The sequence below is a fragment of the Pristis pectinata genome, chromosome 6 (genome assembly GCF_009764475.1).
Source record: "Pristis pectinata isolate sPriPec2 chromosome 6, sPriPec2.1.pri, whole genome shotgun sequence".
Lineage (NCBI taxonomy): Eukaryota > Metazoa > Chordata > Chondrichthyes > Rhinopristiformes > Pristidae > Pristis > Pristis pectinata.
In genome coordinates, this window is record NC_067410.1 from 75,306,657 (window position 1) to 75,324,467 (window position 17,811).

Genomic DNA, 17,811 nt, shown 5'->3' on the forward strand with positions numbered 1-17,811 from the left:
AGATGAAGTCAGACACTAAAGTAGAGCAGGCACATGCAAATTGTCTTATTCATTTGTGTCAGAACTAAACTGTTCTGATGTAAGGTGAGCCACCCTTCCCTCTGTTCTTTCCACTCCTCTCCCTCTCAGCAACTTAGAACATACTTGTTTTCCTGCTTTTACAAATCTGATGATTTACTCTTACATTAACTCTTTCTCACTCCATAGCTGCTGCCTGACCTGCCCAGTACCTACAGCATTTTCTGTCTTGTTGCTGAATTAAACAAACAACTTTCCCTGCACTTCTAGTGTGGCACTTATCTGGTGTTTCAGAACTTTATTGTACACCTGCAGTAAAACGGCCTCATATGTGCCTGGCAGCATTTGTTTAAGAGTATAGTACTCAGAATGTGCATTCACTTCAGCCCGCCACAACCAATCATCATATCAGAACAATTAGTGGTCCTTATAAGTTGCTATTGTGGAAAAGAAAATATATGGGTTATGCATTATCAGTAAGAACATGGCTAAAGACAAAAGGTGATAGTCTAAAATATAAAAAGCACCATTGATACAGAGTTAAGAGTTTTGCATGAAGACTGTAGTGAAACTATCTTTACCGGAAATGAGTTTGATCTTATGTTGAATGTACCACAAAACACAGAGTTAAAAAAGCTCTCTTTTTTACACTCAATGAACAGCTGGGCTGGAACAAAAGCTTTTCAAGTATAAAAGCTCGACTTACGGAGAAATCATTTTCTGGAAAGAACAACATATCTTTGAGGGGATCATCTTGAATTTGGCTCTCAAGTTCTTCAATCACTGCCTCATAGTCCAGTGGTTCAACGATTTTTGGCTTTTCTTGCTTCAAGAAAAAAAATTTTGAAAGTATTAGTTCATCTGTATTTAAATATTGCAAACTCCACACAAGACTCCAAAATACAGTGAACAGTTGCGATTACATAGAATGTGAATGAACCTCACTCATCCCAAACTCACACTTTTTGTTTCACACTTATTCCAGTGTATTTATTTTTATTTACTTATTATCATGTTTTGTAATACCATCCCATTATCACCACCAGTTAACAGCCTTCTCATTTCTTCTCACTTCTAAAACTGAATACAAAGTTTCTGAAGACTACATTGCTTGCATTTGAATGAATACTCACAAAATTCTGCCTCGGAACAATGATATAAGCATATGCACTGTCAACAACTTGCTAACTGGCATCAGCACCACATCAATACATGCAGTAAAAGCTGCAGATACACCTCTGCCAATTCAGATTGCCATCAAGGGCTGGACTTCTACCTGGAGGTCTCATCAAATCATCTGCCATCTCCAACCACCCACACTGTGTTCATTGGTTACCTCCTACAGATCTTCCCTATTTACCGTCTTCTCATACCAAATGGAAACACTGATGTGTTTGGAGGTGACCTTGTTAAGTATTCATTTTTCATGACACAAACTTCACTAGCAAGGCCAGCATTTATTGCCTATCTATTAATCCCCTAGGGAGAATGGTGATGGAGTTCCTGCTTGAACTCCTGCTGTCTTTCCATAGATCTATCTATAATAATCTCAAGGAGATGCCAGGAGCTTCAGAACATACTTTACTGCAGGCAAACCATCAATCACCACCATGTGTGCTTAAATCACACAGTATAACGTCATTATCTCAGATGAACTCACGACTCGATTACATACTTACCATGTACCACAAAAACTGGACAGTTTCACTTCCTGATTCTTAACTGTTAACAAAGGCCTCATAAAATTGTTTAACAAAAATAACAAGATTTTCGTTAAACAATGGCCTTGGGCTATTCATGCAAGGTTACTTATGGAACTGAACAAGAAATATATCTTGGATGTTTGGCAATACTGATGGCAAGTTACATGAATAACTTGATTTCAGCTCAGTGCTCAACCTGAAGATTATTTTTCATTGGGGCATTACAGCGTAGATTGTAACTGAATTGGAAATCTTCTTAGGGCTGCATTTGACCTTAAAGCATTGTACAAAATGGAAACAGAGATCCAACTCTCAAAGCTTTGTGTCTACTCAGCATGCTCCAGTGATCAGTGGATTATGAGAACTAATGAAAGAATGGTGCTGCCAGCTATACTTCCTGTGAAATCAAGAACATTGGCTGACTAACTACAGTAACCATAACAACAATGCTGTGCATCTATGAACACATCATATTTGGAATATTATATCTATTCTTCCACTTGTATTTAGGGTTCTGTTTTATAACATTCTGCCTGGGGATCAAATAAACTGACATATTTGTAAGAATAAGAATGTTTCCAAAAGTGCTTGTCATTTACTGATGAAAAGAAGCTTTTCAATATTTTCCCATAAAAACTACATGGTTTTGCAACATGCTTTCTTCTTCCATAGTTTTACATGCTTTCACATATTTTATGGCTTTAACTGCTGTCAAAAGATAAATCAATTTATCATCCATCTGCTGCAGGTTGAAATTTTGCCAGTCCTCAAATCTTTAATTCTGTAAAATGACCTTCAATAATCCAGACACTAAAAATTTAACTATTATAGATTATGCTTTATGAATTTAAATACGGTATGGTGATAGACGGACAACATGTCAATATTGAAAAGATACTGTTCTCTTGAGGAATAACATAGGCAATCATGATTACTTAAATAATCACGATTGTAAGTATTTTGGTACTCAAACTAAAAAGAAAACCCTTAATAGATCTCTGTAGAGCACACACTTGTTTATGTTCATTAATAAAAGAATGTGGCCACTCAAAAAATTAGAATTATATTGAAACCAACATAAACATTGATGTTCAATGGTCATGTGAAGAAAACCATTTATTATTGAAAATTTTCCAGTTTTTTTTGTAGCACAACACTGAAAGCTAGACATTGTAACAGACACAGGCTTTAAAGGAATTATGTATTAGAAATATTTCATCTGGTGACAGTGCATTATTGAGGAGATATTTTGTGTTTTTGGAGTACTGCTGACTCTTAGTATCTGTAATTACATTGCTGTGCTGCTGTGGGGATAAAGAAAGAAACAGATTTGACAGTGCTTTTGGGTCCTCAAATATTTAATAGAAATAAAGAGAACTTTTATTCATTCAACCTCACAGAACTTGATAAGTCAATCACTTTTCCAAATGACCACTTCCAAAAAGAGAGAACCCAGCTCCTTTGTTTTGACATTCAAAGGCATTGCTTTCACTGAATTCCCCCACATCCTGGGGGTCTCATTTGACCACAAAATTAACTGGACCATCCACAGGCCAGTAGGTTGGATGTTAAACTTTCTGTGACAAGTGATTCATCTCCCAATTCCCCCAAAGCAGTTCCAGTATCTGTAAAGCAGAGTATGATGGAATTTTCTCCATTTGCCCAGATGAGTGTAGCCTCAACTCTCAGGAAGCTGACAACATCTAGAGCAATGCAGTCCACATAATTGATAAACCATTCACCAGCTAAATTTTTTACCACTTCTACCACTGACACACCACAGCTAAAGGGTACCATATAAAAACTTTCCAAGCACCTCTCAAACCAATAGCCACCATCACCCAGAGGAACAAGAGCAAGATCTGTTGGTTACACTCCAAGTTCCACACTATCCTGTATGGAAAATGGCTCAGTGATCCTTCATCAATGCTGTTTCGGAATCCCTGGACTCACCAACCTAACAGCACTGAAGAAACATCTTCAATATGAACAACAGTAGATCACCACCTTCTCAAGAACAATTATGGATGGGCAATTACTGTTTGTCTTGTCATCAACATTGACATCCCATGGATGAATAGAGATAAAAATCCAGATCAATTTCTACACTTAGAGCAAATTGTTCAAAAAAAAGTAAAATACATAGAAAAAAGGAAAAGTGGGAGATGGTATATGTGGAGACTTTTCTTCTTAGATGGTTTAGTTGCCAACTTCCTTCAAATGACCTGAATCAAATATTCATTGCATTGATCCAACATTGGCCATTGCTGATTATTATGCACAGTCACAAAACAAAATCAATGTTACAACTGAAAAAAAGAATTATTAAAGTTAAACTAGGTTCAGCCTTTGACAACATTAGTTTTGAAGGTTTAAGAGCTGGGCAAATCTTTCTCCAATTGTATTTGATGTCCATGTGCATAAACGCAAAGAAAGGAAGAACTCAAGATTTTTTTTAACATGTGGACATCACAAAAACAGCTTGCATTTATTGCCCATCCCTAATTACATTGAGAAGGTAATGAAGAGCTATCTTCTTGGAAAGCTGCAATCCTCTTGAAGTTATCCCCTTAACGATGGAGACACAAGAGACTGCAGATGCTGGAATCTGGAGCAACAAACAATCTGTTAGAGGAACTCAGTGGGCCAAGCAGCATCTATGGGGTAAAGGAATTGTTGATGTTTCGGGTCAAAACCCTGCATCAGGACTGAGAGTGGAGAGGGAAAACAGCCTGCATAAAGAGGAGAGGGGGAGTGGTGATCAAGATCCGCAAGTCAAAGGTTCTCTACCAATCTTCCCCCACTGCACCACATTGCATTCCAATAATAAGGGCTCACAACATAACCCTGTGAAACATGGAAAACCCTATATCTTGGGAGCTATCTCTCAGCAAAGGCAGGCATTGATAAGAAATTCACCATTGCCTTTAATGTACCAGAAGGGCCACAGTCAATAGAGGGAAATGGTACTTGAAGATCAAGACCTCAGACATGGCACAAAACTCAATGTCTACCATGTAGCAGTGATCTCTACCCTCCCATGTACTTCTGACACCTGGACTACTCATCATAAGTGACACCTCGAGTTACTTTAAAGAATAACCACCAATACTGTCTCCATAAAATCCTCCAAATTCACTGGTCACCTACATTGGACAGAACAGGTCATTCACACACCCAAACTAGACTCCTGACATCCTATTCCAAACTCTGTCACAGGAGAAAGAGGAAAGGTTTCAAAAAAAAATGCTCAAAACTCCTTCAAAGAATAAAACATCCCTCCCGGGAACCTCTTGAAAACTTCGAGTCCATGCATCAGATGCACAGAGAAATCTTAGATAAAGAGTGGAAGGAGCACACTGCCTCAAAAACTACACACCCACCTGGTCAGGCATCTCCTGGACCATCTGTGGAAAACTCTAATTCTCACATTGGCCTCATCAGCCACCTTAGAATCCACAAAACCAGGGTGAGAGCAAATCATTCTCTATCCTGAGAAACTGTTTAAGAAGAACCAAAAGGAATTATTTAATTGAGTTTAAAGAATTACTTACATTGCAATTATTCTCCTTAGAAAAGTGAGGGTTGGAGAAAGTTTTAACAGAAATGTTAAAAGCTATATTAGCTTTTGGTACAGTAAATAAGGAGAAACATCTCCACTGGCTACTGGTGTCTATAAACAGAAATAAATGGAAAAAAAGTAGGAGTGGTTTGATTTTTTTGCTGTTTTACCCAAGTGATTTTGAATCTACTAACTGAAAGAAACAGATTCAATAGCAGCTTTCAAAACAGAAAAAAGAGTAAAGGACCGATTTTACGGATAAAATATTCTCCAATGCAACATGAATCAAAAAGGAAGGGTCTCAAAAAGCTTATAGAACAAACTTAAATATTCATTTCTGTTTCATAACCAGGCTACGGAATGGGCAAGTCTAAACTTTTGATTTGTGTATCATAGAAGTCAAAAATACGGCACTCCAAATTTAAACTTTTCTTTTCATAGAGCAACTCAGTTGGTCCCATTCTTTGGTTCCTTTGCATATCCCTGTAATTTTTTTCTTCCTTCAGGCATTTATCCATTTCCATTTTGATGGTTACTACTGAATTTGTATCCATCACCAAAGCAGACAATACATTCCGAATCCTAGCTACATAGAAGAGAAAAAAAATCTTTGTGTACTTACTGATTCCTATCACAATCATCTTAGAACTTGCCCTTTGCTTCAAAATCCTTCAACCACCATAAAATTTCTAAAAGATCTCTTCTCAGCTTCTAACTGTTCTGCAGAAAACAGCCCAAAACTTTCTACATTTTGTCTACATTATCCATGTTCATTCATCTTCAGAACCATTTCGATCAATATCTTTTGGATCCACTCCAATGACTCCATATACTTCCTAAACTATAGTGTTGAGGAACAGGTACAAAACTCCAGCTTTGTTGCTTTGGTATTTCATGAAGATGAAATACCAAAGAAATACCAGTAACTGCTTGGCTTCTGTACTTTTACACTCCTCATATAGCCATGGATGCTTAATTAACTGATCCATTAATCTATCTTGCCACATCAGAGAAGTGCGAGGTGTTGGATTTTGGAAAGTCAAATCAAGGTAAGACTTTCACAGTGAACAGTAGGGCCCTGGGGAGTGTTGTAGAACAGAGGGACTTTGGAGTTCAGATACATGGTTCCCTGAACATGGAATCACAGACAGGGTGGTGAAGAAGGCTTCTGGCATGTTAGCCTTCATCAGTCACGGCACTGAGTATAGGTTATGTTGTGGCTGTACAAGATGCTAGTGAGGCTGTATTGTGTTCAGGTTTGGTCACCCTGCTATAGAAAAGATGTAATTAAACTGGAAAGAGTGCAGAAAAGATTTACAAGGATATTGCCAAGATTCGAGGGTCTGAGTTATAGGGAGAGGTTGGACAGGCTATTACTTTTTTCCTTGTAGCATAGGAGACTGAGAGGTGATCTTATAGAGGAGTATAAAATCATGAGGGGCATGGATAGGGTGAATGCACATGGTCTTTTTCCCAGGGTTGGGGAGTCAAGAACTAGATGGCAAAGGTTTAAGGTAAGAGAGGCAAGACTTAATAGGAACTTGAGGGGCAATGTCTTCACACAGAGGGGTGGTGTGTATATGGAATGAGCTGCCAGAGTAAGTGTCTGAGGTGGGTACAGTAACAACTTTTAAACGACAGTTGGACAGATACATGGATAGGAAAGGTTATGGGCCAAATGCAGGCAAATGGGACTAGGTTAGATGGGCAGATTGGTCAGCATGGACCAGCTGGGCCAAAGGGCCTGTTTCCATGCTGTCTGAGTCTATGACTCATTAACCAATTGTGCATAATAACACATAAGCCTTTACCTCCTTGCATTTTCTTTACATGTGACCAATTGTTGTCACTCTTCCTGAAAAAAAATCTTCCAGTTAAACCTTACAATACTCAGCACTAAATTTCATCTGCCATGGATTCTTCTATTGCACCAGTCTATGGCTTTTGGAAGTCTAGTGACATCCTCTTTATTGTTTTGAATTCCTAAACTTTGTTAAATTTGTATCCAAATAGCTACTGCTCTATTTGTTCACTGGGCTTTAATTTTGCAAAAACAAAGCCCAATATGTGCTCCTTTATGAAATGCCTTTTCAAAGCACACATATGCATTAAATGCACGACACTCATTCACCCTGCCTATTACTTCATCAGACACCATCTGACCTTAACATATGCTTTCTGATTGTCCTGCCTGTCTGAACAAGTGACTGCTAATCTTCTCCCATAACCTTGTTTCTAAAGGTTTCTCCACCACTGACATTAAGGTGACTGATCCATAATTGTTAATTTAATCTTTCCTTCTCTTGAATAAGTCTGCAACATTTAAAATAGTACTTGTCTTCCGAAATATTTTAATGTGGATTTTATGCTGAAATATAGTTAAGGATAAGACAACCAATTGAATATGGCAGATTTGGCTATCAAATTCATTATAAATTTACACTGTGCAAATTCAGCTAATCATTAGCATAACCTAATTTCAACACAATTGTTGCTGGTATATGTTGATAACACCAGGCATATCCAGTGCTAATCTGAACACAACTTCCTCCTACACTGAAATGGTTAGGTCTTGCAAAAAAAAACACTCCAAGATCTCCTTCTTTTGAAGTTAACAACATGTACGCATCCAATATCATTTTTACATAAAATCCTGTAAATGAAATGATTCAATATCATTTCTTGTTGACTTGAAAACTGCAGCATGCAAGATAATTGTCAAAGGTAAGTGAGCAAGTAAGTAAAGCTTGCTTAGGTCGGAATGTGGAAGTATACCTTTAACAACCAAAAAGAGCATAAGACTAAACAACCAGACAGAAAACTATCATAGAGACAGGATGTGGCATGAGTGGTTTTATGCAGAAATTATAAAATACCATTCTATATTCCCAATGACTTGAGAGTGATTTAACAGGTAGTTTGTAGGTAAACTTTAATTAAGGAGATGCAGTTTCATCACTTATGTGTGCAGAAGTATTTTATTCCATATGCATTTAATTTCAGATATATTCTTGTGGCATTCAACTAATTTACTTTTGCCAGATAGGTAGGTCCAATAGGCAACTTAAACATCAACAGAGCCTTCCTGTTGCTGACAAATTGCAATGCACAACGTGATGATTGTAAAACCCAAGTCATTTTCTGTCTATGTGGTTGTGGTCTGGAGAAGTGCACTACAGAAACACATATCAGAAAATGACAGGGCTGGTTAGTAAACATCTGATGATTTGCAGCATCCAATATTCAATGTGCAATTGTGGTTCACACTGCTTGGCTTCAGGAGTCCATTTACCCCCAAAGTGTTTATTATTAACGGGAGATACCCAGTAACATTAGACAAAGTCAGAGGGTATGCTGTTTCATGACACCACCTAGCACAACAGGCCAGGTGGTATCAGGCTTTATAAATACTTAAGCAAATTAGTGAAGATGTTGGGAATCCAAAATAAAAGCAAGACATACTGGAAATGGTGATCAGGTGAGGGAATATCTGTTGAGAAAAAGAATTAATGTTTCTGGCCAATGACACTTCTCCAGAGCAACATAACAGAAATGGATTTATAACACTTCCCTCTCTGTTGGTGGCAAATGAGAAAAAAATGAAATAGGAAAACTGTGATGATATCAGTCACATGACACCAAGTGACATCATATGAAAGCAGAAGTAGCCGCATGGCAACGCAATTCATTGCCAGAAAATAAAGCATTCAGCTTTATTTTAAATTAAAGAAGTCAGATGTGGAGAAAGGAAGCTGAAAGCAATGACCCCAACTTTTGGGGGAAATGCCAGCATTTCTGTGCAGATCTGCCAGCAATTCATCACATAAATGCCCCCAAGTTCAGGATACCTGCATTTTGCACACAAGCACCACCACTCTTCAACTGCCTTTTCTTGATGGTGCTCTGATGTTCCCCAAATCTTACACTGTGGGAGCTGCACGTCCAATAACCTGAATGGAAAGGTGCAGCTGCAAGGGTCAAGGCTCAGTATAGAGTAATCTCACATCTGGGGGAGCAGTAGAACCTAGAGCAGGAGATTGCAGTGGAGTAGTAGAGCAGTAGATTGCTCGAGAGTAATTTCACATTTGACAATTGAGTTTAGTTAAATGCATTTAGTTATTTTTTAGTATTATGAAATATTTTCAAATTTGAAGAAGGATAGATTAAACAACCTTGGAAAACGTGCTGGAGTAATATTGTACAATCGACTCCAACCCACCTGACCAGGTGATAGCTGCACACAAAACTGGTGTCACTTCTTTGTTGGGATTTCAGCACTAAAAGCCTTACTTATTGCCTCACCAGATCCCAATATTCCAGTCTTGCATAAAGATTTACCAGAGCTTGGAGCTCATGTTTTCCAACACAGAAGTGGTATCCAGCTGCACTTCAACCACCATGCAGTTTCTGGGGATCAATGTCTCAGCTTCCATTGCAAAACAGACAGAAGCCATCCAATGCCCAGGTGTTGTGGGAGGTGACATCATACAGTAGTAACACAACATAATTTTCTTGCTCAAGACTGCCGTTATCAAGGCTCTGACACCAATATGCAAGGGGATATGTCTGCAATTGGTCTTCTATCAGATTACAAAGGTTACTTGTGCAACCTCCAGTAGAGTGGGAGTGGTCTTGTAGACCACAGATCAGATGTCCCCTCATAAAATGGTACATATCAGCATCTCACCTCTGCCATTCTGCCAGTGACCATGCCATTGTTGTCAGACAGCTAGCCCACAATATTGTCACTCAAGCCAAGATGATTAACCCAAAGCCAGGCCTTCTAAGCCCGGTGATGCTCGAGATTGTCCCTGAAGACCAGCTACACTCTCCTCTACTGAAAAGCAGCAGCTTCTACCCTCCATGCTGCAGTTACTGACAGAGCAATGCATAGGACCACTGGGACAGGGAAAGGCACTAAGAGAATACACGGTGATGATCAATTGAATCCCTGTGGCTTTTCTATAGTTGATATGGAAGTGGTTTGCAGTTATGATTTGGTGTTGGCTTCTATACCAGTGGATGCTGCCATGATCAGCAACAAGGTCAAGTTAAGATGGGAACTATATTTTAAATGGGAAAGTGGAAACATGTTCACTAGGACAGCCATCCGATCAGTTAATCACAAACAGCATGATCTGGGTCCCTAACACTGCTTTCATTCCTGTTCTTCCTCCACCTCCTGCACCACAGCTATCACCAAGGGCTAAGTTTGTATGATTGCTGGTTTTTGAAGTTTGCAGCAAACCACCCGGGATTTGAAGTCCTGTTCTGTACTGGAAGACATCTGTGGAGTGGTTCAGGCATCATAAGGTTTATTTATGCATGCTAACAATTGGCTGAGAGAGATTGCTGGTGGCAGCATGACTCTCTTGCTCACACGTAATCATGAGACAAGCAGTGAGGAAACCCTTCTCTTGCATCAGCCACCATTTGGTCAAAGATGGAGAGTACAGTGGATTAATTTAATGAAATGTGCAAAGATTGCTCTCTGGACATCCATCAGCTGTCTGGATATGGTCGCAAACCAGCTATAAATTGGAAACACTTAGTGTCAGAAATTGTTTCCATTTACTGAGAGCTATACAGCAAGGATACAGGCCTTTCGGCCCATCAAGTCCATTGCACCATCCTTAGTGCCATAGGAATGGTTTTGCACCACCATGTAACCCTTGATGTGATCAATCCATATGTTCTTGCTCTTAGCTGCTGCCCTAAAGGGGAAGGAGATCTATAGTGTCAGCTGTACCACTGGGGTCTACTTTGGAAATGCTTGTGGTAAATCGGCAGTGCACAAGGACAGATGTTAATGATTACCATCTCCCCACACCTCCACCTTGCAGAAGCAGCAATGAATGCTGTAACCAATCCCAACATTCGCCAGTACTTGGTTAGGAATTCTTTTGTGTTCAAGATGCAAGGAAAGATCCTGGTGGGGCTTAGCCAACTCTTGTTGCATCAATACAAAATAGCCATTAAAGTGCTCTTTTAGCTTAGCAGGGTGATTCAATAGAGCCACCCGAGTATCATCGTTCTCAGAATCTCCTCCAATCCCCTTTGGCCTCTCTCTATAGTTATTTCATTCTCCAGCAGAAACTGGGCAAAAGTTTTGCCAACAGGAATGACTTAATTGTGTCCCCTATTTGTTTTCATTTTTTTCCTTTCTTAAAATGGGATCAAAATTACTTTGTCTGACAAATTAGAAGTTGAGTCTCATGAATCTAACAGCTGTCAGTTGCTGTCACTTAAAACATGGAGAAGAAATCCAGAGACAGATTAACCTCTTCACCTTATCAGAGATCTGCTCAGACATAAAATTAAAACACAACCTAATCAGACAAATCTAAACCCACTCAAGGCTGCTACAGAATGAAAATTTTTAAAAAACTGCAGATGCGTTAATTTGAAAAAAGTAGAAAATGCTGGAAATAGCAGGTTAAGCAGCTACTCTAGAAAAAGAAACAGAGCTGGAGACCCTTTGTCAAACATTAACAACTAAATAGATGCTGGAGGAACTCAGCAGGTCAGGCAGCATCAGTGGAGGGAAATGGACAGCCGACAGTCTTGATCTGAAACGTCGACTGTCCATTTCTCTTCACAGATGTTGCCTGACCTGCTGAGTTCCTCCAGCATCTTGTTTGTTGCTACAGATTCCAGCATCTGCAATCCCTCATGTCTTCATCGAACATTGTCTGTTTATCTTTCTGTAGGTGCTGCCTGACCTGTTGAGTGTTTCCATCATTTTCTGTTTTCATTTCAAGCCCGACACATATGGTCGTCTGGACCGGGTTGGAAAGCCTGGTTCTGATGGACAAATCTTAACTATAAAATGAAACAGATAAAATGCAGCTCTGCAACAGCTAACAGGCATCAGATTTAAGTTGTCTGTGCAATTATCTTTTCTCGAATATTCCCCTAAATTTTTCAAATTTATGTGTCAGGCATGTAATAAAATTTCAAATTATTAGATTGGAAAAAATCAGATTGTGCACCTTACAAATGACCTCACTGCCATCTGTAGAGAAATACAAATAGAATTAAAGACATTAAAAAAAGAAATCAAGGTCTTGTTATGAGAATCGGGTGTGCTGAAGTTGACAGCACTTTAGTTATGGTGCAAGTGACAGGATCAAAATTGAATGAAGAATGCTCAGAAAATTGTTGTCCAACTCCAAAATTTGTGGTTACGTTAATGTCAGATAACTTTAGGTTATATATACCTTGGTGCATTATATCTAATTCAGTGTGTTATCAATGCAGAACTCTCACTTGAGCTGATCTTTTGAGTAGGAGCAGAGATATTAAAGTTATTCAAGAGGGTTTCAGCAGTCATACTTTGAAACTACACAAACAATCAAACAACTACATGTCACGATGGTTGGTGTAAGATTTACCAGAAACTGGCTACATGCAACTTTACTAAAAATAAAATAGCTCAGCTCTATTCATACACCATAGCAACACTGACATGTCATAGACTATGACCTTAGTAATTTTTCCATTAGATTCGCTACCCCAATAAAGTGATCAACTGATTCACAGGCTGCATTTTCATTTAAGTATCAGCAAACACCTTCACTGGTAACAAAAATGGAGTTCTTCAAAAGCAAAAACAGATCAGTTAGACAAGATATTCTTCAGATTTTTCTTTTTATGTCATTGATATTATGTCTTACAAACAATTTTTATTAGTGCACATTCAAAGCATCACATTTGTTCCATTAATGTAATGATAATAAATGAGTCCATTCAGCTGTACTAGGAGAAACAATGAAGATAAGTAAGTTTGAATGGACAGACTTCTGCACCATTGGTAAACCCATACAAGTTGATCTGCGGTATAATTCCCCAAAGCACACTTAGAATTGCTAACCATGTTGATTTGTAATCACAGCTCATTAACGGTAAATACATTAAAATATAGGAAGTAAATTTATTTTCATTTCAGTACAGTTGCTTTAAAAATATATTAATAATAGTATATTTAAAGTGGCAAAACAAATACTTCAGAGATGACTGATGTGATGAAAATAAAAGAATGGCAGCACAGTGTTAAGTAATTCTTAAAGCTTTACTGCATTTAGTTTGGAAACAGAGCATACCTGATTACGAGACATCCTTTCAAACTAAATGCCTGAAGTGGCTGTCTTTAAAGTTCCCTCTAGAAGCAATGCTGGTAGTTTGTCTAAATGTCAAGGACTCCAACAAAGAAGTGGGTAATTGCACGAGGCAGATTTTCATTTAATGGAATATTTCTTGGAGATTCCCCACTGGACTTACCAAAAAACCCTCCATTTGATCATGATCAGGGCTTTATTGTGGATTCTAAGTGATACGCAATACAGATTCTGTCTCTAGCAAATTTTAGTGTAAAGCACTATTCTCTCCCAGGGACTTAGAGTATTGTTTCTAAAACAAAATAATGAAATTATCCTTATGAAATACAAGACAACATAATGTAAATATACAATAAAAGTAATATTTGCTTAAAAATGAGGTACAACTTGAATAGCATGATTTTACCAATTATTTCCCCCTTCTATCTGTTCACCTTTTATATATTATTGTTTGCCACCTTCTTCATGATCACCATTCCTATATCTGTTAACTTCTCCCAATTTTGCAATTCTCATGTAATCCTGCAACCACGTCAACCCATTTCTCCTTCTGTTTTTCTCACAACATTTTTCCTTTCTTCAAACAGGGCAGCAGAACTTTTATCCAGAGCTGCCACCAATGATGTGCTTAATTGTCCATGGTGGCACCTTTGAAGGGGCCACTAATTCAAGCAGTCATTCCTTTAGCCCCTTTATTACAACATCATACATGCACGGAGAATAAAACTGATGTTCAAACCATTTTTTGAAAAGAAATCCATTTAATGAGTAACTTGGGCTAATCTTTAATTCTGATGTCCTCATGGTATTTCCAACTTGAAATGATGAAAGATGACTCAAAGGCATAATCTACTGAAGCCACCAGACTGAGGAGAATGCTGGAAGTGGCATGAAGTGGTGGTAGGTGGCTGAGAGAAGTCTATACATGGCAATTGGGCCATCAATGTATTGTCAATACAAAATGATTTTTAATTTGAAAATGTGCCATGAAATCTTCCATGCTCTGTACCAACATCAATATAGCACTGAAGAATGAGTCTTTAAATACATACTTAAATTAGGCAATAAACAAATTTCCCTTTCTTCTTTTGGGGAAATCCCATAAGGGTAGATTTTCCTGGACTTCTCATTCTTTTCCTGTTGAACAACCCCAAAAACACCTATCTTTCCAGTCACAGGCTATTAAGTTTGTATAAAATAGCAGGGGGAATATCAGGCTACCAAAATCACCACTCTGAATACCCTAGGTCACTTAAACCATCTTGGATTGTGGGAAGGATTTCAGCAAGTCAGGAACACTTGGGAACCAGTTGTTGTCTTGCTCTCTGGATCCTTCTCAATTGTTTGGAGGTTTGAATAAGCCATCGTGACATGCTTTGCTAAATGCCTAATAAGGATTCTCACAGAGAAAACAAAACAGGAGGCTTGGAATGCAGCCCTTCACTCATTAGCAAGTCAAAATGTCTGTTAAATATTTAATGCATAACTAAGTAAAACACTCTGCAGACTCTTAAATTCTTTGTTGCTTCAATTTTAGGCGTATTACTTTGAAAAGTTGGAACATTTCTTGAACCCCCACCCCCATCCCCATCCCATTCCCCAAACATCCCCACCATTGGCAACACTTAACTACAATTTAACAAACTGCATATCTGTGCACAGCCCCTCAAATCCATACTGATTGTGTGAGGTGAAAATGTATTCAGTACAATAAACATGTAACTTGCAATAATTCTTAATCCTGACTCAGACAGAGAAGGAGATCCAGCCATGTATTCTTGACTATAATTGAAATTTGTAGATATTGTGCCAAAATACCAAAAAGTTAAAAAAAAAGTTCATTTTTTCAACATCTTTCACAAAATAAATCATTTTATGATCTTTCAGTCATTAACACTCTACTGTTATCTGAGGGCCCAATGTTGAAATTTCTATTTGTTAATGCAATTTTCTCATGCTCTTTTCAAAAACCTTACACCTTACTCCCCCACAGTAGCAGGATGGTTTTTTAAGTCTACAATGCCTAATTGTGAGGAAAATTTCAAACACAGTACTGAAGCTCACTTGACATTTATGTTCTCAAAATCAAGTGGAACAATGTTTATTAGTGTCCTGTCCATCCTTTATTAGAAGTTTTGTCATTAATGTAAAAGTTGAAAGAGTCACAAATTGCAAAATGGGTACAGAAAAGCTTAAACTGATCTGTTAGTGAATATAATCCCTGGGGAATATAAGAGGAAGAGTCAGATAGTTACGCAATAAGTAAACCTGCCAATAATCAGGCCAAGCTCATACACATGAGATGGCCTGTACACAAATGGGCAAGTTTGGAAGAGAAAGTATGTGCACTTAATAGAATATTCCCATTGTGAAAACCTTCTCATCACAAGCACTACAGCTTGCTGATCTTTGTAAACTGCCTCTTGGAGATAATTGACAAAAGAAGCTTGAATAACATTACCACCTGAACAAGTTAAATTTAGTAGTGGAAATTGTGCAATTAAAACCACCAAGTGGAGGACAAACTTTAAGGTGACAGAGCAAAGGTCTTGATTAAAATGATTACATTCTTCTCAGCAAGTATAATTTCCCAGTCTCATCAACATCTATCAAAAGCTTGGTGGAATTTTCTTTCTGAGCACTACTGGATACAAAACAAAATCAATCACATTTTATGCCATCAGTAAACTTAGTGTTTTGTATACTTGGACAGACTTGGACCTAGGTCATATGCCAGTTATGCAAACAGAAAAAATGATCTTTTTATTATTACACTGTACAAAATGGAACCAACTACAAGTTACACCAAAATGGTGAGCAAAACCTGGGTGGCTTTCTCTTGTATAAATCAGAGCAATGAACTGCAAGGGGCTGTATGAATCAACATGTTCATTTACTCCAGTGGTTTGGTGGATGGGATGTGAAGAGAACATGTCTAGTTTCTATCATGTGTCAACTAAAACTTGAATGAGCCAGCGACATTAACCGAGAACTGAATTTTGATGAACAAAAGACTGAACACTGATATTTCAAATAGAGTCTATTAACAGAGAATCCCTGTGGTTAGCACAATGGCCACATCGCCAAAGTAAATCTACACTCCAAGCTGTTCCAAAATTTAATTTTTCAACCAGACCACAAAGATTCCAAAAAGGTATTTGAGTAAGAACTCTGTACTAACTTATGCAAGTACTTGTGATTAAAAGCAGAAGGTCCTCTGTATGGTCATGTTTCACAAGATCACAAGACAAGGGAGCAGAAGCAGGCCATTCGGCCCATCGAGTCTGCTCCAAGGAAAAGGGAAAAAGAAATGGGGTGGGAAAAAAAGAAGAAAAGAAAAAGAAAAAAAAAACTATTCTAATCCCATTTTCCAGCCTTATCCCCATATCCCTTGATACCCTGACTATTTAGATATCTGTCTATCTCCTCCTTGAATACCCCCACTGATCTGGCCTCCACTGCTGTGCGTGGCAAGGAGTTCCACAATTTCACCACCCTCTGGGTAAAGAAATTTCTCCTCATCTCTGTCTTGAAACTGTACCCTCTAATTCTAAGATTGTGCCCTCTGGTTCTGGACACACCCACCAAGGGAAACAGCCTAGCCACATCTACTCTATCCTTACCTGTCAACATTTTAAATGTCGCTACGAGGTCCCCTCTCATCCTTCTGTACTCCAGCGAGTACAGTCCAAGAGCCGACAAACGCTCATCATACTTAAGCCCTTTCATTCCCGGAATCATTCTCGTAAATCTCCTCTGAACCCTCTCCAACGTCAGCACATCCTTCCTAAGATGTGGGGCCCAAAACAGCGCACAGTATTCCAAATGAGGCCTCACTAGCGCCCCGTAGACCCTCATCAACACTTCCTTACTTTTATACACTATACCTCTCGAGATGAATGCCAACATAGCATTCGCTTTCTTAACCACCGATCCAACCTGGTGGTTAACTTTTAAGGTATCTTGTACGAGTACCCCCAAGTCCCTTTGTACTACCGCACTATCAATCTTCTCTCCTTCTAGATAATAATCTACCCGCTTATTTCTGCTTCCAAAGTGTACAACTGCACATTTCTCAACATTGAATCTCATCTGCCATTTCCTTGCCCATTCTCCTAAACTGTCTAGGTCCCTCTGCATTCTTTCTATTTCCTCTATGCTCCCTACTCCTCCACTTATCTTGGTGTCATCCGCAAACTTAGCCACACAACCATTTATTCCATCATCCAAATCATTGATGTACAAGGTAAAAAGGAGCGGCCCCAACACCGACCCCTGCGGCACACCACTAGTAACCGGTAACCAACCAGAACGAGATCCTTTTATTTCCACCCTTTGCTTCCTGCCAACCAGCCAATGCTCCACCCATTTTGCTACCTTGCCCATAATTCCATGACCTCTCATCTTATTA

At 38.6% G+C, this 17,811-nt stretch overlaps 1 protein-coding gene across 1 annotated transcript in view; it reads right to left on the minus strand.

The window, feature by feature from the left end:
• The window catches only part of dock10 (dedicator of cytokinesis 10), a 255,301-nt gene that overhangs the window by 145,771 nt on the left and 91,719 nt on the right, over positions 1-17,811 (minus strand). Inside the window, 1 exon segment of the mRNA XM_052017557.1 lies at positions 725-844. Coding sequence (XP_051873517.1) covers positions 725-844 — 120 coding nt within the window.